Here is a 21,857-nt window from a genome sequence, read left to right on the forward strand (position 1 = left end):
CTATAAGGGTTCCGTTTTTGCCATTTTGGCTACGGAACCCTAAAAATGCCAAGGTTCGAAGAGCTTTTTGTATAATAATAGGTAAAATTTAAACACGCTGACAAAGGATAGGAAAATTTCTATAGAAATTCAATCGATTTGAAGGTCTCAGAAAATCACTGGAGTAGGTAAACCACTAAGCATTAAACGTTCTTTGAAAGCTTTGTAGTCGAATTAGACACAATACTGGCAAATACAATGGAAAAAAATACGTGTTTCGAAATATAACTCTTACCAATTGCCATCGCGAATTATTTAAAAATAATTCACTTCAATCCGTTATGAATACACGAATATTATTAATTCAATTTACCTAAATATAATTCGAATAACCGTGAACCAGGCTGGTTGCAGAGCTTGACCGACCATCAGTGCGTACGTCAGTCGCGCTTGTCATATGTATGAAAATTTATAAAACCACATAAAACCTTTCATAGCTAGACCGACCATACGCACGCGTATTGTCATGCGCATTAGTGTCATAGTCATACAATTGTTGATGCGTATTGTCAGGACCACAGGACCGACGGTACGCACTGACGGTCGGTCAAGCTCTGCAACCAGCCTTATTTCTCTATTTATAATTAATTGCTTATAATTAGATTTTAAGTAGTTAAATAAGTATCATAAGTTAACTAAATGTTCGATGTTTGTGATCACATCACATCATAACTATATTATGGCTAACTGACAGTTTCTATAATGGAGAGTTATGTGATGATCGCTATGACATTTTTAGATATGATCGTGACCTGAATCTTTCTGGCAAGAAAACTGGAGGTGGCGTTATGATCTGCTGTAAAAAATCTATGTTCGCTCAAGAAAAGCCTGTGAAGTCTACCGACGATTGTGAATCGCTATGGGTTACTATACCCTCAAACACTTTGGGATCTGAAAATCGTCGATGCCTTCATATTGGTGCCGTTTACATACCTCCTGATAAAAATCAAGCTAGAACTGTCGCGGCTTTCACCTCATTACTCTCCAACTTCTTACTTGATAACCCGAATGATAATATATTATTACTTGGGGATTTTAACTTTCCGCATGTAAAATGGTCTGAACACGGCTGTACTCAATTGAAAAGGGGTTCAGTGGACTTACAAATGGCTTGTAGCGATTTTTTAGACTTATGTAACCTATCTGGACTGGAACAGTTTAATTTTTTTACCAATATCGCGCACAATACTCTTGATCTAATATTTTGCAATTTTCAAGTCGAGGTCCTTAGAGCTTCACAACCACTCGTACCTGAGGACTCATATCATCCGTGCTTAGAAATCGACACTAGAGATTTAACATTAAAATGCATGAAAAAAGCCTGCAAGCCGCGGTACAACTTCCATCGGTCTAATTTTACTGTGATAAACGATAATTTGTCTAAAACTGACTGGTCTACAATTTTGGTTGGTAATAATATAAACGAAATAGTAGATGTATTTTATCAGAGACTTTATGCTCAAATCACCCTTTTTACACCTAAGACCAAGGGAAAAACAGCACTTAAATTCCCTAACTGGTACAGTAAGCCACTTATTCATGTTGTGCGGGATAAACTAAAGGCTCACAAAAAATGGAAACAGTACGGGAACCCTTTAGATTTTGATGAATTTTGTTTGCTTCGTTCTAGGCAAAAAATGTTGCAAAAGAAATGCTACAAACATTATGTAGATCGCATTCAAGAGTATATACGTAAAGACCCAAAAAGCTTCTGGACACACATAAAATCACTTAGACAGAATAATAAAGGTTACCCCAATACTATGATCTATATGAATAGCAGCTACAACGACGCGACTGAAGTATGTTCTGCTTTTAGCCAGCATTTCGAAAGCGTTTTTAAAAGCCCTGCTAACTCATATGAAAATTACCTCCTTCCATCGTCTTGCTTGAACAATGAATTGATTTCTCAAATTAAAATAGATGCAATTGAAATTAAACATATTTTAAAAAGTCTCAAAACAAATAAAGGCGCTGGTAGTGATGGAATACCCCCAGTGTTCTTAAAAAAATGTGCTGATTCTTTAAGCTTTCCCTTGTCTATTATTTTTAATTTGTCAGTCAACCGTTATGGAGAGTTTCCTGCCAAGTGGAAAGAGGCACTTATAGTTCCAATACATAAGAGTGGACCAAGAAACCAGATTGTAAACTATAGGCCAATATCTATCCTGAATTCGTTTAGTAAAATTTTCGAGATCGTTATTCATAAACGCATCTCACCACTTGTCTATAAATTTATACCACCTCAACAGCATGGCTTTATGAAAAAACGTTCCACTGTCACTAACCTATCCGTTTTAATCAATTATACTTTTGATGAAATGAACAATGGACGGCAAGTAGACGTAATCTACACGGACTTTGAAAAAGCTTTCGATCGTGTCGATCACATTATTCTTCAAAATAAACTTTACGCACTTGGTATAAGAGGTGACCTACACAGATGGATTTGTTCTTACATAGTAAACAGAACACAGGCGGTAGTTTTGGGTTCTGCTAAGAGTGACTTTGTGGGCATAGTATCTGGGGTACCCCAAGGATCTATTCTCGGGCCATTGCTGTACAATGCCTACTTATTTGATATATTTACCTGCATACAACACGTACGCTACTTAATGTACGCTGATGATAAAAAAATTTACTACGGAATTGAATCCGTCGAACACTGCCGCCTAATTCAAAGTGACTTAGATAGACTAGCAGCATATTATATTAAGAATCGTATAAGTGTAAATGTTAATAAATGCCAAAAAATCACTTTTAGTAGAAAAAAATATCCAATACACTTTGAATATAAAATAAACGATGTTTTGATAAAAGAAGTGAACTGTGTACGTGATCTAGGCGTATCGCTGGATTCAAAATTGATTATGTCGGAACATATTGATATCATTGTAAATAAAGCATATAAACAACTTGGTTTCATAAAGCGATCATGTAAAGATTTTAATAGCATAAATTGTATAAAATCACTATATTCGGCCTATATTCGAAGCATACTCGACTACGCGTCGAGTATTTGGTCTCCCAGCTACGCCGTATACATAGATAGAATAGAATCAATACAAAAAAGGTTTCTCAGGTTTTTAAGTTTTAAAAACTTTACTTATTTTGACAACTATGATGAAGCTTGTGTCCGCTACGAAATAGAGCCGCTAGAAATACGACGTAAACGAAGTGATCTAATGTTGCTTCACGCATTATGGAATAACCACATTGACTGCTCAGACTTGCTTGAATCGATGCAATTGAATGTACCCGGTTTTCGTACGCGTCAGACTAACTTATTTTCCATCCCTAAAGTTAACACTAATTATGCACGAAACGGTGTGTTAAACCGCATTATGCGTGTATACAACGCAGAGTACGCAAGTGCTGACATTTTCCTACTCTCTAAACAACGCTTTGCTAATGAAATATCTAAAATAAATGGTTATTTAAACAAGCACTAGCACACACGCAACACCTACACGCACACACACACACACACACACACAGACACACAGACACACACACACACACATACATGCGCTCACATACATTAAGTAACTAAGTTTGTATTGTAGTTATTTTTGTGTTTTTTATTAATATTATTGTATACCTTTCTAGTTTATGGTCTATTCTTAAGAATAATATGTTGTAATCCTTATTGGCAATTTGTTCAATTAATCAACAAAATAGTAAAATCTTATAAAATGTAAAGCTGTTGGATTACCTACCAAAATAAATAAATAAATAAATTATGTCCTAAGCGTCTTAGCGTAGATAGCCAGGGTTGGATTTAGGAAATAATTTAGTAATATGCAAGATAAATGGAATTATGCTCAAAATAATGGTTAAGGATTAATTTTAAGTAATAAAGATAATACTCAATGTAAAGATGTAACTTGAAACAATTGTAAAAATAGTTACATAATTATTATATTACATTCAAAATAATATGTGTTTAATTTCGGGACAATACGGTTATCATAATATAGGTGTATTACTGGTGTTGATTTAGGTCATTTTAAAATACAAAAAGGACAAGTTCAAATGCTTAATAAATGCGAAAATTTTAAAGAATAAAAAAAAATCACGACGTTTGATCACGAGGTAGGACATTCAAACCGGCGTTTTTCGTCTTGCTATGCGACGCCTGACCTCAAATTTTGTTTTAAAAATTGATTCTTTACAAAGCATTTGAATACTCTAAAGGTACAATTCCGAGACGGGCCGCAGACCGCAAACTGCAACAGAAAACTGCAAGCGACAACACTTGTTTCTATGAACATCTATGAATCGCTGCGCGTTGCGTCTGCAGGCAGCAGTGTCGCCGCGCTTACAATCAATTTCATAGATGTTCATAGAAACAAGTGGTGTCGCTTGCAGTTTGCGGTCTGCGACCAGTCTCGGAATTGTACCTTTAAACTGTAGATAGGATCTCAATATGTTAACTACATAATAAAACCTAGATAATTAAAATATAGGTATAAAATATTTATGCTTACTGCAATCCAACCCTGAATTTGTCTGTCCGTCCGTACGGACCTAAACTAGCTATTTATATATGTTTAGATATAATAAAATTTACACCATAGATAATAAAGTAGGTATCGTTATATATGTACCGAATGTCAAATTATTGAATGTCTAGGGTTATCTATAGTTTAAGTGAATGTTGTTGCCATTATTTGTTATTACGTATACATATTGATTGAATAAATAAATGAGAAAACATGTTTCTTTTATTTATACACCCATAGCTCAAGTATTAATTTTTTTTTATAACCCTTGCCTTACTGGTTGTTTTATAATAAAGGTCTCTATGATAAAAGATCTGTCCCTGGGACTTCAATGCTTTAAATTTCAAGTTTTAAAATGTAACACTCATACACACATTTTAACTTAATCGGACGCGCTAATCTCGGGAACTACTGGTCCGATTTGAAAAATTATTTTGGTGTTAGATAGCCCATTTATCGAGGAAGGCATATATAGCCTTATCATCACGCTAAGACCAACAGGAGCAGAGCAATGCGGGTGAAACAGCGGGGAACAGCTAGTTTTTAATATGGAGTAATTAACCTGTTACCACAGACTAATAATAATATACTACGTATACAACTGTTACAGAGTAACTATTTATAATGATACAATACTTTAAATGAAAAATACAGCTTCTTCAACAATAACAGTTTTATTTCTAATAGAAAACAGTGGTATAATATTACATATTTCTATAATATTCGTGCTAAATATTTACAAAATTAACTATACAATAACATATGACAATTTATGTATGTTAATTTAATTCTATTTGATAATTAAAAAATTGCCAGTACTAATTTGTTTTCACATAAGTTTAAACGAAAATTTTGTTATATTGAAAAAATTAATGGTTTTTAAAAATTGGGCTTAAATGACTTAAAACTATATCATTTAGTTTTCTCACTCTCACACTCTAACTCAGGCCCCGGAATCACAAACACAATAGAAAATCTATTGTGTCTTGGACCAATTGGGCAGCTTGGTGCTCAATGGGTTAAATTTGACAGAAATTTAACTAATAATCTCTTTGAAATAAGATCTAAAATTAGAATCTGCAATGGATAACCATCTATAGTATAATATATAAATGAAACCCATTTTCCTTGGTCACGGCATCACACATGAACGAGTGGACAGATTTAGATAATTCTTTTTTTATTATATTCCTTGAACTAAGAGGAATGAGGATAGTTCTTATGTTGAGAAAACTAACGTAAATAAGGAACCACGGGCGAAGCCGGGGCAGACCGCTAGTTGAGGATAAAACATCAATGGGTTAAATTATTTTGCCATACCCAAAAGGAACATAGGTTTTCAATTTATTATGTACAAAAGTAACTTTACTTTTCTTACATTACTTCTTCAGACCTCGCATCCTAAGCTCTAATTCCAAATACGCCCTCATGGATGGATCATCCACCATTTTCAATATCTTCTCTGCTATCTCTGGGCCTGCGTTCTCCATTTTCTGTGTTAATGCCTCCGCCCATACAATGAACACACAGTTCGCACAACCAGATTGGCAGCACGCAGAGGGGGGCTCGTCTAGTGATGCCTGAAGTTATTATTTGAATATTTTTAGAAATGTTATGTATAGTAAGTTAAATAGTAAATATAATATAATAGTAATAAATATATAGCATAAAAAAGGCTATATATTTATTTGAGGTTAAGAAAGTGCTTGTGCCACTAGAATAAACCTAAACCTATTACTGTTTCTGCATTTATTTTTGTTGTTCATCTAAGAACTCAATATTATAAAATTTTATAACAATGTAAATGTGTTAACTCCAAATATTGCGATGACTGTTATTTTGATGAATGGTAACCAGTCTCACTATTGTTTATAAACATTTAAACATTTATTCAAATTTAATTTCATTAAAAAAACTTACGTTGCTTTTGATTCTCTCAATTTCTTTCTCTTTTTCATCATCAGTATCGGCTGTGTTAGTGCACAATCGAAAACTATTTAAATTTTGCGCCACTGGATTTATTAGACCGCAATTATCTGTTACTCTTTTTAAGTTTAATAATCTATATTTCTGAAATTGATAAATCTCGTTATAATCTTCAAAAATTAATCAATATTGAATAAAGTTATGAGAAAGTTTAGTAAAGACTTACAAGCATTATTGTAGGATATAATATCCCTTTACGTGGTCATATTCTTTTAGAATTATAGTTTATTGTAGCCTATAACATTATTTTAGATAATTATATTGATAAAATAGAACAAAACAACCGTAGACAGAGAAACAAAGTTTCGTAGGTATTTTGTATTTTCAGTTTTTGACGTTTTGACTTTTGACCGCTTTGACCCCTTGACACTGGCCTAATACCACATTGCCATTATAGAAAAAGAGGAAGACCAACCATAGACAAACTCCTTATATTCTGAAATCGTTCAAAAAAAGTAAAAAAAGATGTGGTGTGTGATGTGGTGATATCAAGAAGCTTATATCTAATACACTGGAGATTGCACTATGACCAATAACTTGTAACAAGAAAATATGATCTAGAATGACGTCAGTCATGTTTTTTGTCTCTTTCTGTTGAGTGACCACGCTGGTTTGTAAATTCAGGATTTTTCAAAATAGAAAAAACTAAAAATCATGGTCTATAAATAATAACGACAAAGGTATATTTTTAACAGTATTTATATTATAATATTATGGTCATACTTTATAGGTACATACAATTTTAATTGGTATAGAATGATAGTTTTAAACAACTTTTGGCTACAAAGCTTGGATATGAACCGATATATAGCATTAACATCCTTTGTAAATAGAGGAAAGTTGTGATTTGCATCAGATGCTGTTTACCAAATTGTAAGCTACTCAGATCTTCTTTTGAAACGCGTTGCTTCCACTGGTCAATTCCAAGCCAAAATCATCAAAGAAAAACTGTTTAGCGGCCTTGCACAAATTTCAGCTAACTTTACAAAGTTTATTTTTCAAAAGGTATTTTTTTCTGGGTCGTAATCCTCAGTAACCTTGATGGGCACATATATTTCTTTTTATTTTACTTTTTGGAAAGCTGAAATACGTAAAACAAAAAAATATAAGGTAAGTTAAAAAAGTATAAATTTCAATGTAAAAACGAACAATCTTATAACTACATGTGAGTGCAATACCGATGTCGTGTGTTGTTTCATTACTAGTAACAATCTTTAAAATGGTGTTCTAAATTTTCATCATAATATTGTTATTACAATATTATATTCTCCTCGCTATCCATAAAAACTCGTCATCATGGTTACCTTACTTGTTAAATTTGTTTATTGAAAACTTGTTGAAAAATGATAAAGTATTGGGGAAATAACAAATTTAACATGACTGCTTACTAAAATGATGCTAAATTAGACAATTTTTGCCATTGAAATGATTCTAAGCAGGTAAATGCAGGAGTATTGAGGAATATTGTAAATAACGTAAATATACACTTGCCTGTGAAATTCTATGCCAGAATTCGGTGTCCAAACGCTTCTGCAATTTTGCACAATACAATGCATTCTTTATATTCGGAAAATATTCATTAAATAAGCAACAATATTAACTTAAATATTCGAAGCGACGCAATTTTTTTGACACACATGCCATATTGACAAAGTGAGAGTTGCTACAATTTTATTATGGTGACTACCCATAATCAGGGAGTATCGCTTTTTAATAATTGGTTCAGATACTTATTTTATTTAGCATAAATAATAATTGTCTCATCCAACAATGCTTCTGAATGACGTTTTTGGCAATTTATCAACAAACTCATGTACAAAAACTAACCTTTTGCACAGAATATTACAGCATACATAGTAGCCTTGGGAAAACTTCGTATTAACAGTGGCAATACCAAGTTAGGTGTGAAAGTGATAAAAAACATGAACTGGGCAATATTTTCTTGTTACACGTCAATGTTCATACCGAAATCTCCAGTGTATTAGATATAAGCTTCTTGGGTGATATTAATTAATGACTAATTGTGAGTGAAACATACAATTGCTTTTTGTAATTAATGACTTGTGAGTGAAACATACAATTGCTTTTCATATTTGTATAACACCTTGTATTGTACCCATGTTCATGGAATAAAATATTTGAATTTGAATTTAAAGATACTCTCTAATACTCTAATAAGATACTCTAAATTACAATTTACAATATATAATGTATGCAATGCTTCTGAAAAAAATTACCTACTCCACTGTACACTTAATTACTGAGAGACTATTAAAAGTACTTTCAAGATTATCAGGTCTCATCATAATTTATAATACCTATTATATTTTAATAATATAATTTTTTGTAAAACATTCGCAAATGTCCATAGACAAATAAAGCTCTCCAAATAACCATAGTTAACAGAGACGCTTACTCTATGAAGAAGAGCAAATTTACCTACCGGAAGCATTGTGTACGTCAGTCATTTTTGATCTATAGATTTTTTACAAATTATTAGAATTTTCTTTCCATAATTCTTACAGACATTTTCTAAATAAATAACATAGGTGCTACAATTTGATTGTGAACATTATTTTATATTGATCTTACATTATTTATAAGGTAAGCAAACTGACTTTTATCGACTTGATTTTCTTGCCCTAACGCTGGAATGACGAAGCCGATAATGTCCTCTGTTATTGTATATCGTATCACGGCAATAGATATAAATAACTATGTCGCATGGGTGCTTTATAGCTATCATATTTTCCAGCTATTAATTCGATAGGGTGGAGGGCGGTTCCAGAATGTGCGGTAACCAAATTCGATTATGCTTCTTCGATCTTTATCACGAAATATGAATCACTACCTATAAACTTACCTTTTCTGGAATTGCATCCAGTATGAACTCATTAGAATACAATATAAAATATTTGATATTTTATTAACAATTGTATCTCATTATCTGCAACTCACATCTATTTGTTAAATGGGATACATATAAAATCAAGTAATATTCGGTCTATTTTCCTGTATTACTAATTGTATAACTAAATCGATATTCAAGTCGGTATGTTTTGTATTAGTTATTTTGATATAGTGAACATATAACCAGAGTGACTAATCCTTCATACATAATTCCTAAGTCAAATCCATAACAATGAACACTACTTATGTAGGTATATATATATTTATTATTTAAACACAAACATTTTGAAACCTAATAAGAATACATAAAAATAAAAAAATTATGAAACTAAATATTCTGGCACAACTAACCTGAACAACGATTTGTTTATATTACACAACAGTTCAACATTTCTGTATGTAAAATTCAGTCTAATCATTGCAAATAGTTCATCAGGCTTACAAATCCTTTGATTCCACAATATGTAAAATAATTAAAATAAAAATTACAAATATAACAAAAATAGTGATAAACACATAACACACAAAAAACCAATATGTTTCATTATCTGCTAATTAATTGCATAAAATTTACAACAATACAATTAATGTAATTATAACACTACAATTATAAATTATAATGAGTGTATTAATATAGTTAACACTCTAGAATTTTAACAATAGCTATTACATTATTATTGACTGCAGTTATTTATTCTATTTATATGTATATTAAATACTAAGCTAAGGTAAAACCTACCTATTGAGTATATTTTGTGTTGTTTTGCAGATTTTTTAAAAAGAAGCTCTAATTGCCATAAAAATCTTATTTTAAAGCAAAACATTGGGAAAATGGTTTGGTGACAATATACATATTACTGATATATTTCCAAGGAATTGACGCTTCCTTTGATTATCTATGTATTTTCCTGTTTTTAATGTTTCTAAATAGTTTGTTAGTTGCAGTCATTTAACCCATTGAGCCCCCAGCGGCCCGATCAGTCTACGACACAATAGATTTTCTATTGTGTCTGTGATTCCGGGGGCTGAGTTATTAATATAATGAATGAATTGTTGTTATTTTCCATATACCTAATTGTTTCAACAATATTCTTCAATTCACAATTTTATTTTAAAAAGGCTGTCACAAGTAAAAAAGGTATATTACTCAGTTAAGATGTAACTGTTTCATGGTTAAATAATTTTTATATCAGTCAAGAAGTTTTTCACTTTAATTGTTTATCTTTCCTCATTATAATACAGTTTGTATAATCAGCAATATTTACTGTCAACACTGAAAAACACAGTATCTAAGCTCTATACTAACTTTGTTCCTCTTACCTGGAAGAGATCATTGCCTAGCGATAAGGCCGCCATTTGTACATACTTGCATCTATTAGTCTTTTTCTGTGTTTATTGTAAATCTTGTGTGTGTGCAATAAAAAATTATCTATCTACCTACCTCTGTTCACTGAACTCTTTTTACCTAACAAACACATTGCAGCCATAACCATGTCCGGAGAACCAGACGTAGCCCGCACCCCCGAAGAGGAGACAGAAACGGAAGAAGAAGAAATCAAATCCTCGTACCGACCACCACCGGAGAAGACTATCGAGGAGATCCTCGCCGCTGACCAGGAGGACGAGTCGCTGAGGAAGTATAAAGAGGCGCTGCTGGGACAAGTGCAAGCAGGCCCTGTTATTGTTGGTATGTACTATTTTATAGAACTAGCTGTATTGTCCAGGCTCCGCTCGGATCGGCTTTAAAACTAAAACCTGTGTAGCTGTAAATTGTTATGGGTATTTTATATCTCTGTTCGAGCCTAGCTATGGTCTTGTTAAACCATATATTTCACAGACTTTAACTTATAAGTGGTGTAGCCAGCATTACTTTCTTTTAAATATTTTTACATCAGTTGAAGTAGATAAAGATTAGATTAGGAAAGATGTTTTCTTAATAGTTATTACAAATAGCATCATCAACTTGATTTACTTTTCATACAAATATGAATGATGAATTTTCGTGTTTATGGTAATGATCTTCTTAGTTTTACCTACTTTTTTTTTTCATAAACAATTTAATGTTATTATAAATTGTTCAATTAAATATTTGTAAATATTACTAACTTCGCTACAGTAGCATCCTATACATGTCCGTAAATAATTTAATAAAATGTATGTATGTATCAACACAATATATTATGATTTACACATTCTCGAATATCCTATCTTATCAGCCCACTATCGCTTGGTCCTTCACCGTTTGTTGTTAAATAACATTTTTGTAGATCTATTATCTATCAATACATTTATCTTTGTACCTCTCGTGTTTTCCCTTTTTGTGATGTGGTTTAAGTTAGAGATTAGATACATTTTTATTAGGAATAAGGATCAATAAGGTCTTCTTGGGTAGCTTCTACAGGATGTCGAGCTTGCTTCGCTTTTCATTTTGTACCAATAAGACTAACTAAGAAAGTGTATTTGAATTGTGAAGGAAATTCATAGTGAAGACAGTCTGGCACTGCTAATCTATCTATCTACGTATAAAATTTCAGCCGAATCAATTCGATAGTTTTAGCGTGAAATAGCAATAAACATCATAAACAGTAACTTCAGTAATGCCTTTCTATATTCTGTAAACACATTGTTATTAATCGTTTTACCTAACACTTACGTCGACTATAAACTGAACTCTGAACGTCATAAAACGATATCAGATGAAAATATACGTGATATTATATGCCACGAGGCTAGACTTTACCGCTTAGTCTATCGACAAGCTTAATGGCCCCTCTACACAATGGGCAGCGCTGGCCCAACATATGATCGTCGCTTCGATGTTTGCCGCCATTACGGCGATTATGAAAAACATCTATTAATCTCCGATCATTCACATTTAGGCCCTCTACACTATCGTAATTGCGTCTACTCGCCCAAGGATGCCTATGGTGTAGAGGGCCCATTAGGATAATCACACGAGATGGTGAGACAAATTTTTTGTGCACTAATGTGATGTTATTCATATGGTCCTTACCACGAGGTATGACATCATCGGAGGCATGATAAAATTCATAATATTTGATAATGTCATGTAGTTGCTAGCTAATATCCGTGGTTATGTCCGTTACATTTGATTTATTTGGGCCACTCAATTCATTCTAGGACCTAAATGTAGATTTAAATCGCAGATTATGGGGATAAAAACTTTAATGACAATTTTATTGTTGTTGTATTTCCTTTTAACTATTTATTTTTCTTAACATATCATACTAATTTATGACGAATTTTATTAAAGAAAATTTAGCAGCAAACAATCTATTAACGGTAAAGTGAAAAAACATGTGTTTAATTAAATTCTTCATATTATTATCTGTATTTTTTGTTTCTTATAATTTTTTTTTTCACTGTTGTTGAATTATTGTTTTATTATAATACTAATGAAGCGATATTTCCAGACGCGAACGACCCAAGGAAGGTGATCGTCAAGAAGCTGGCGCTGTGCGTCACAGACAGGGACGATCTGGAGCTCGACCTGTCTGGGGACCTCACTGATCTCAAGAAACAGGTAAGAAGTGGTTTTTTTTTTTAAATATTGGTTGGGTAATTTTTTTGGTGTACAATTTATGCCATATTTTTTCATTAGATTTTTTTTATAATTTACAATGTTTTCAATTTTCAGTGAATTATGTAATGGCAAAATTAAATATTTGAAGAATAGGTAGATATTATATTTTGTTATCAGTATGAAAATCTTATTCGACTTATTTACCTATGGTTAGCTATGTGATTTTAAATAATATGTATTTTTGGGTTTTAAACTTACACCATTTTTCAACAAGCAATTCATTTACATAATGAAGATGATTAACAAACAAACATACATACTATAGTAGAGCCATTTTATTAGGCAACATTTGACAGTTCAACAAAATTCATAGTATATTATCGATACACAATGTTCAATATGCATAGGCTATAGAATACGTAGAATACACGTAGTTATATTTCCGCACAAGTTTTACCTCCTTTATAAACTGTGAAACGGGTCCGCGTTTCCTGTTAGCTCGCTTCTGTTGAAATGTACTATTTGTTGAAACGAAGAGATAATATTGTTTCCGATTCAATGCTTTTATTAACCGACTTCAAAAAAAGGAGGAGGTTATCAATTCGTCCGGTATGTTTTTTTTTATGTATGTACACCGATTACTCCGATGTTTCTGAACCAATTTACGTGATTATTTTTTTGTTCGATGCGGGCTGGTGTCGAATTGGTCCCATAAAAATTTTATTCGGATAGGCCCAGTAGTTTTTATTTTATGAGCATTTTGGTCTGTATTTGTAAATGTTGCAAGTGCAAGTTTGAAGTCGGTTGTTTTTAACGCAGTTATCACTTGTTATTCTCAAATAGTAAAACATTTAAGATGGCCTGAGTATAAGTAAAACAATCTGATAGTGAAAGTTATAAAGTGCTACTAAATAGTAGTCTAATTGAATAAATGAATGTTTGAGTTTGAGTTTATATTAGAAAAAGATTATTGTAGAATTAGATAACATATAGAATGGAATCTATATTGATATTCTAAAGCTGAAGAGTTTGTTTGTTTGAACGCGCTAATCTCAGGAACTACTGGTCCGGTTTGAAAAATTATTAGATAGCCCATTTATCGAGGAAGGCTATAGGCGTATAAGTATCATCACGCTAAGACCAACAGAAGCGGGGCACTGCGGGTAAAACCGCACAGTATATCTCTAGTAATTAATTATATATTACTATATTGTCACCGATAAGTGTACAAAGTTTGCATTAAATGAGTGCGTTTAAAGAGTCAACATCGAGTCTATGGGGGTCGGTTACATACAAACATGCAGGTGAAGCTTATAAAAGCGTCTCAAAAAGTGACAAACATAAAAGGTAAATGTTTTAACTTTTATGTATATTTTATAGCAGGGTTTATAAACACACACATCAACTACATTTTATTTATAGACTAGCTTTCAGGACATATAAATAAACAGACAGATAGGGCTATATGTGTGTTTTGAATAATAGAATAATGTATTTTATAAGTTGTTAAATTGACTTATAAGTAGTACATATGATGGCTTTAATACGTTATATATTGAATGAATGAATGAATGAATTCATTCATTCATTCATACGTTATATATTTTCTTTCTTTCTATATATACATTTATAGGACTCGTTCTAGCGATAAATTGAAAAAATAATTGAAATAGTTGCTGACACGAAGGTCTGTATATCGATTTAGATGTAATCGTGCAATCAAATAGGTTTCATATTGGTTTGTACGAAAAAATACATAACTTATACATATATAGTTAAAGGGTTGTATATCGTTTTCAAAGAAAACCCCGCGCATAGTTCCAGTTCCCATGCGTGTGCTAAATTTCACTGTAATCGGCTCAGTAGTATTTGCGTGAAAGAGTAACAAACATACACACACACACATCCATCCTCACAAACTTCCGCATTTATAATATTAGTAGGTAAGGATTGTAGGATTATGGCAGAATATGAATCCTGATATTTTGTTTGTTGGTTAAATAGTAACTATGTTGTATCTAATGATGTTCAATCTCGGTTTGAAAATAGATAAGATAAACGTATAATCTTCTTCTTGAAGAATTTTTGAAGTGAAACTTATTTAAGTGCGTTGAGAGGAAAATTTCAAGGTCGTGCATGGCAATACCGTCGCGTCATGGACTAAGGCGAGGATTTTTTTTTAATCTTGCCAAAGAGGTTTCACTCCTGAGGTTCTGACACATTTGCTCGGCACACACGCTCTTTTTATTTTAATAAATGTTATAATTTATTTTACGCGATTAGGACAACACACGATTACTGAATACACAAAATGACGATTTAAAAACAATTGACTACCATACACATAATTTGCAAACTCCATCAATCCATTTCTCAAAATTAACACACAATTTCCAATAATTAGTAACACGACAATATAACTCCATCGTCTGGCCGTTTACAAGGCGATATATCACAATTCACAAGTATTACGCAACCAGACAATTAGCCTGTCAAACGGTTGATGACAGACCGGACAGGTGCAGTTTGCACCTCGTGCTACGGTCTGGCAACGTGCCAGGCAACCAGACTCAGATAATATAAATCTAGATATTATCTAGATACCAATAATTAAATTGGAGCGTCTGTTTTTACCTTTTAGTATTGAAATAACCGATTTTTACTAAATGCATGTATGGATATAGGAAAATAGCATTTTTTACAATTTTTGTCTGTCTGTTTGTTCCGGCTTATCTCAGTAACGGCTGGACTGATTTTGACGGGACTTTCACTGACAGCTGTTGAAGGAGTAACTTAGGCTATTTATTTATACTGATATTTCATTAAAATTAGGATTAAAAGGAAAAATCTAATTCACGCGCGCGGGTGAAACTGCGGGGCGTAGGTAGGTAAATAAATGATTGGGTGTGTCGAATTGTAAGTGTGCGCTTGAGTGCGGAAATTGACAGGCTAAATGATGTAGTTAATCTTCCGCGTTTATTGGGGTTTAAGGTTAAAATGATTTTATGAATTTGGAATTTGCAAACATGCAATCAGTATTTTTGATTTTTCAAGCATAGTTTAGTTATAAATACTTGTCTCATATTTTTATCTCAAGGTTTATCAGAATAAAAATTCACTGATTTTAATTAAAAAATGGCTATAAGATAATAATTAAAACAAATACAATACCACTTCATGATTGTATGTGAAATAAATCCGGGTAAAAAACTATGTAATACACTACCTACCTACATCTATATTACGACTATCTTTCAAACTTTACCACACTATTTATAAAGAACTAGCGGTCCGCCCCGTCTTCGCCCGTGGTACATATTTTGTAGCCTATGTTCTTTCTCAGGGTCTAAAGATTGTCTGTGCCAAATTTCATCAAAATCGGTCCAGTAGTTTATGAGCCTATTCATTACAATCAAACAAACAAACAAAGTTTTCCTCTTTATAATATTAGTGTAGATAAAAAGCTCCCGAAAACATTCCAATTAATAAGCTGGCAACACTAACCCGTAACACGTACATATTACATTTGATGGATGGCAAGCGGTAAATAATGTTCATTGTACTGTTAACACTGATAACCGTCATTGCCAACTCGAAAGATTCCGTTTGATCTACCCTATCGGTTCAAGTGATCTATAGATCCGTAAATCATTTCTCGAGAGCGGGAAAATATATTTTAGTGGTGTTGAATTAGTGTTTTATGAATCATCGAATATTGAAGTTGGTTAATTATTATTTGTTGCATTTGTATTCATTATGATTTTGTATTGACATGTTTTAAAGATAAATACACAGGATTATAAGATAATAAATACCTGAGTATCCCACGAAACAAAAACACATAACATACGAAGCTATGTTGAACTCCTTTTAGGAAAGGAGAAACAACTACTCATCTCTGATATTTTATTAAATAGCTATCATCTTTTAAAAACTACACCTTGTAATTCAAACCTGTGATAAATGATTTTTAACTATCCTTCATTCATTTATTCATTCATTAATTCATTCATTAATTCAATTATCAATTGATAAATTTCAGGTGTTCGTGATAAAAGAGGGCGTGCAATACCGGATAAGGATCGACTTCATAGTGCAGCGTGAAATCGTGCACGGTCTGAAATACGTGCAGAAGACGTACCGTATGGGGGTGCCTGGTGAGTTTCGATATAATAGTTATTTATTTATATGTATTATTATATATTTTTTAATTGGATATTGCTTATTCTAATATCCTTTAAGTAAAGATCGAAATATATATTTATTTAAGCTTTAAACTACACAAATTATATACTAAAACCTTCCTATTAAATCACTCTATCTATTTAAAAAAGACATCAAAATATGTTGCGTAATTTTAAAGATCTAAGTAAACAGATACACTGACGGCGGAAAGATACTTTGTTTTATACTAAGTAGTGATTCGGTTTTACCCGTATTGATCCGCTCCCATTGTTTTTAGCGTGATGATATTATATAGCTTTGATAGTCTTCCTCGATAAATGGGCTATCTAACATTGAAAGAATTTTTCAAATCGGAGCCGCAGTTCGTGACATTAGCGCGTTCAAACAAACAAACTCTTTAGCTTTAGCAGGCTATTGCTCTGCTATTCGCTCTATTACTTATTTTAACAGTCTCAAAGTAAAGATAGAGATATATTTTTTATATATTTATTTTATTGGTTGCTTAATCTGACTGTACATTATGTACGTAGCAATAGGGTTTCCTAATGCGAAACGCGTTTATAATATCACGTGATTTAATATTATACTTACAATCTTTGACCCGCAGCTTCGCTCGCGTTTTATGCAAGTTATAAAGTAGTTTCTAATTCATAATATTCTTCTGATTCATTTTCTTAGGCTTACCATTAAATATTTTAATCAAAACAGCAATTTTTGACCTTGGAACTTTAACCATATTCTTGCCAAAGAACATACATCAATATTGCTTTAGCCGTGTAAGACATAATATGCAGACCAGACATCATTTCATATTAATATATTTGACTGATAATATGTATGTATATAATTGATAAAATATAATAATACCAAAATGGTAAAAAGAAACCTTCTAACAATATACACATAATACAGGCTTTTCATTTAGTAACAAATTCGTTGGCCATTTAAATGATCTTTTATACTACAATACTTACTCATAGCATTTATATTGTATATATTCCCATTCTATATACATAATAATAAATCGCTTTTTAATACTCTTATTTATGCGAAACATTAATTTCACGCAACCACGGACAGCGCCCGGTACGTAAGCCAAATTAATATTCCATATCTATAATTACATGCCTATTTATAAGTTATATTGTGAGACAAATATAGATATGTACGGTGTGTGAATTTTAAGATCTGTTTAGCGTGTTATTAAAGTGTAATGATTATTAATAAATGTTATTATTTGTATTGTTAATAGTTACAGGCTGGTTGCAGAGCTTCACCGACCATCAGTGCGTACGTCAGTCGCCGCGCTTGTCATATGTATGGAAATTCATAAAACCGTTCATAGCTAGACCGACCATACGCACGTGAATTTCCATACATGTAACAAGCGCGACTGACGTACGCACTGATGGTAGGTGAAGCTCTGCAACCGGCCACATGATAAGTAAAGGTTAACGAAGGATTTTGGGTAAATAAGTGTTACTAAATTAATGTAAAATACCTAAGTATGGGACGTTTTGTTGATTCATTTAAAGATACTAAATACGTTTCGATCGACGTTTACCACAATCAAGTATGAATGTGAAATGCTAGTGACTTTTATTTAAGAAAAAAAATCAGAATGGCATGATTTTCGCTTGTTTTTTTTTCTGATCTTAACATCAAAGTCAAGTTATGAAACATTACAATTTATTATTATAATAAAGATTGTTTTTCTACCCTTTAAATGTTCTTTAATATTTGTATGCTAGAATTGCTGAAAATTAAAACATTTTTCTCCCTTCCAGTGGACAAAATGACGCACATGGTCGGCTCGTACCCCCCCAAGACGGAGATACAATCGTACACGACTCCCCCCGAAGATGCGCCCAGTGGCCTCATGGCAAGAGGGAGCTATTCAGTTAACAGCCTCTTCACAGACGATGATAAGAACATTCATCTGCAGTGGGAATGGACCTTCGAGATCAAGAAGGATTGGAAGGACTAGGGGGGACCGGGGTGGGATACGTGCGACGGTGTGCAGAGATCGATGATCTATAGATCGGATTTGGGGATGTGATTTTTTGTTGTTTGACATCAGCGTTTAGAAATAAAAGATTTTAACGGATTTTAAATGTGATTTATTGAGATAAATAGTTTTTTTTTTTCGACATCATCCGCATTTAGAAATTAAAGACTTCTTTTTCGCGAATAAATCGTGTTTAAAATCCGCTAGTCTTTAAATTTTCAACGTGTACTCGCGTAAAATCAAACACAAGTAAATGTGTCATCATCAGCCCATATATTATGTTCCCACTGTTAAAAGTAGGGGTTTTTAGGTGATATGTTCAAATTGGAATGTTTCAAAAAAAATGTCTAAATTATGTATTATTACCAAAAGAATAAAGGGGTAATATAAGGGTTTTAATCTTAATAGAAATGTAATAAGATGGCATTTATTTGCAAGGAAATATTTTAAAATCGAATATGTAATGTTTGTGTCATATTTGCAACACATTTAATAAGTGCTGCAGTAAGTTTTTAAGATTAATATGTAAGTGTGACGGAATTAACAAAATATTCTAAAGATAACGTTCGATTAAATACTATTATAGTATTACTTATTTCTGAATGATTATAAAATATCATTCAATACCTATTTAATTACCTAGCTATACTTTAAAAAATGGGTATAATATAAAAGTCACAAAACGCTTCGTGTATCACTGCCCTTAATCTAAATCGATCTCTCACCCCGCTTGGAATTAAAACGCACACAATCTGTTTCGTGCAGTCCAATCAAGGTTCGACGGCTGAATGAGAGCTATATATAGCTCAGTTTTGGTGTACAGTTAGGCATTTTATACACGAGCATTTCGAACGCCCATACATTTGATACCATATATTATTATGTTCTTCGTAGATTCATGGTTTAAGAAATGCCGCGTTCGAAACGCTCGTGCGTAACGTCGCCTTAAAATTGACTAAATAGTGCATTTTAATTCGTTTACGGACTGGACTCTTCAAATAAATTCAAGAAATTGTTCGTGTATTTTTAAATTTAATATAAATAAAAGATAAGCCAATATTTTTATATATTTACGATAATATCACAAGATTTTTCTTTCAATAATACTACGCATGATTTTATTTCTCGTCATATTCGTAAATGCGTAGATTATAATAGCAGTAGGTCTAGTATTAGTAATAGTACTGTTTAATAGGTACATACGTTTCCGAGATAGATTTTTTAGTGTCGATTTGTATAATAAAACATAGTCATTTTTACTTACGCCGTACTAGAAGTCATTATTTTGTTTCGTAGAAAACGTTAAAACGTTATTACTCATTCAATGGATTTACAACAGGCTAACAACATTTCTATATCTGTATAGATATATTCGGAATTTTTACTAATATTAATGTTAATTATATTCTTAAAATTCGGTGTTAAGTAAAGCGATAATTTCTTAAAATAACTAAATATCGACACAAATGCTGTCATCGGCATTCCTAGAAGCATTTTAGCCAAACCAAGCCTCTGGTCTTACAAACAAACAATAATAAATATAATAAAAAAAACTATATTTTTGTGTGTGTGTTCATTTTCTACAGATTTTTTACTCTGACGAAATGAGAGAATCGTAACAATGTCTATCCCACTTCGCCTTAACGGTAATTCTATAAGAGAGAGCGAGACAGATATATATTTGTACATGCGTCGTTGGTACACGGACATAGTCTATTTTTAATACGTAGCTTCTAAACAATGCAGTGCCAGAGACGAAATGGCAATAATAATTTAAATAAAGTATTAATTTTTGTATGTATGTATCCTCGGATAGTGTGGAACGGCTCGACAGTGCTATAATGCGTGGTAATTTGACCGTTTTTGATGGAGATTGTATGAAAGCTTACGTTTAGAAAGTAATGTGAGTGGCAAATTTTATAGTCTTTGGTAAATATATAAAAAAGTGCTTCAATCAAATAATATTCATAATAATTGCGATAAATTGAAAGTAACATTTGTCACTCATATTAAAAGGGTCGGAAATATATCAGAAAAGATAGTGTTGGAATAACTGCTTGAGCGTGGAGGTAAGGAGTGCTGTAATCGAATGTACAAAGATGTTATATATATTATATATCATCTTGTTTGTACGTACATTTGGCTATATATTAAGGCTTCCTTTTATAAATTTTAAACAATTTTGAATAAATTTTTTCACAGAATTACGTATCGTAGGACAAGTATTATAAATTATAATTATAAATCCGTTGGAAGTACTAAGTTTAAAAATTCTTTAATGTATAATATAATGATTATTTTCGTGCTATTTTTATGAATTTTGTTATTACAATTATTTCAATAGTGTAAAGTTGTATGCGATGTAATAGTTTGGCCAAATAAAGCTTATTTATTCAGCTTGTTGTTGTTTTTTTTTTTTCTTGTAAGTCCCATAAATTAAAACTACTTAATTGTTTAACTTCGTCTGATACAACATTTATGTTACACTAGTGGTCCGCCCCGGCTTCGCCCGTGGTACATATTTCGCAATAAAAGGTAGCCTATGTCCTTTCTCGGGAATCAAAATATCTCCATACCAAATTTCATACAAATTGGTTCAGTAGTTTAGGCGTGATTGAGTAACAGACAGACAGACAGAGTTACTTTCGCATTTATAATATTAGTATGGATTATCATACTT

At 32.2% G+C, this 21,857-nt stretch overlaps 2 protein-coding genes across 2 annotated transcripts; one reads left to right on the forward strand and one right to left on the reverse strand.

The window, feature by feature from the left end:
- Positions 1 to 5,477: 5,477 nt before the first annotated feature.
- Positions 5,478 to 6,873, reverse strand: LOC123695715 (oxidoreductase-like domain-containing protein 1). The gene is made up of 3 exons (XM_045641624.1): positions 6,697 to 6,873; positions 6,465 to 6,614; positions 5,478 to 6,124 (listed from the first exon to the last, which is right to left on the reverse strand). Exons 1-3 carry the CDS (start codon positions 6,700 to 6,702, stop codon positions 5,924 to 5,926), a joined length of 357 nt encoding a protein of 118 aa, XP_045497580.1. The 5' UTR covers positions 6,703 to 6,873; the 3' UTR covers positions 5,478 to 5,923.
- Positions 6,874 to 8,964: 2,091 nt separating this feature from the next.
- On the forward strand, positions 8,965 to 21,574 carry LOC123695507 (rho GDP-dissociation inhibitor 1). Its single transcript, XM_045641379.1, has 5 exons — positions 8,965 to 9,134; positions 10,924 to 11,127; positions 12,875 to 12,984; positions 17,027 to 17,141; positions 18,957 to 21,574. Exons 2-5 carry the CDS (start codon positions 10,932 to 10,934, stop codon positions 19,154 to 19,156), a joined length of 621 nt encoding a protein of 206 aa, XP_045497335.1. The 5' UTR covers positions 8,965 to 9,134; positions 10,924 to 10,931; the 3' UTR covers positions 19,157 to 21,574.
- Positions 21,575 to 21,857: the final 283 nt, after the last annotated feature.

The sequence above is a fragment of the Colias croceus genome, chromosome 11 (assembly GCF_905220415.1).
Source record: "Colias croceus chromosome 11, ilColCroc2.1".
In the NCBI taxonomy this organism is placed as follows: Eukaryota; Metazoa; Arthropoda; class Insecta; order Lepidoptera; family Pieridae; genus Colias; species Colias croceus.

What these genes read in the sequence shown, in the direction of transcription:
- LOC123695715 (XM_045641624.1), bottom strand. An exon ending in TTGAGAGAATCAAAAGCAAC is followed by an intron (nt 6,125 to 6,464) that starts GTAAGTTTTTTT and finishes TAATAACTTCAG; the next exon opens with GCATCACTAGACGAGCCCCC.
- LOC123695507 (XM_045641379.1), top strand. Translation starts at nt 10,932, where the DNA reads ATGTCCGGAGAACCAGACGTAGCCCGCACCCCCGAAGAGGAGACAGAA. An exon ending in AGCAGGCCCTGTTATTGTTG is followed by an intron (nt 11,128 to 12,874) that starts GTATGTACTATT and finishes CGATATTTCCAG; the next exon opens with ACGCGAACGACCCAAGGAAG. An exon ending in TCACTGATCTCAAGAAACAG is followed by an intron (nt 12,985 to 17,026) that starts GTAAGAAGTGGT and finishes GATAAATTTCAG; the next exon opens with GTGTTCGTGATAAAAGAGGG.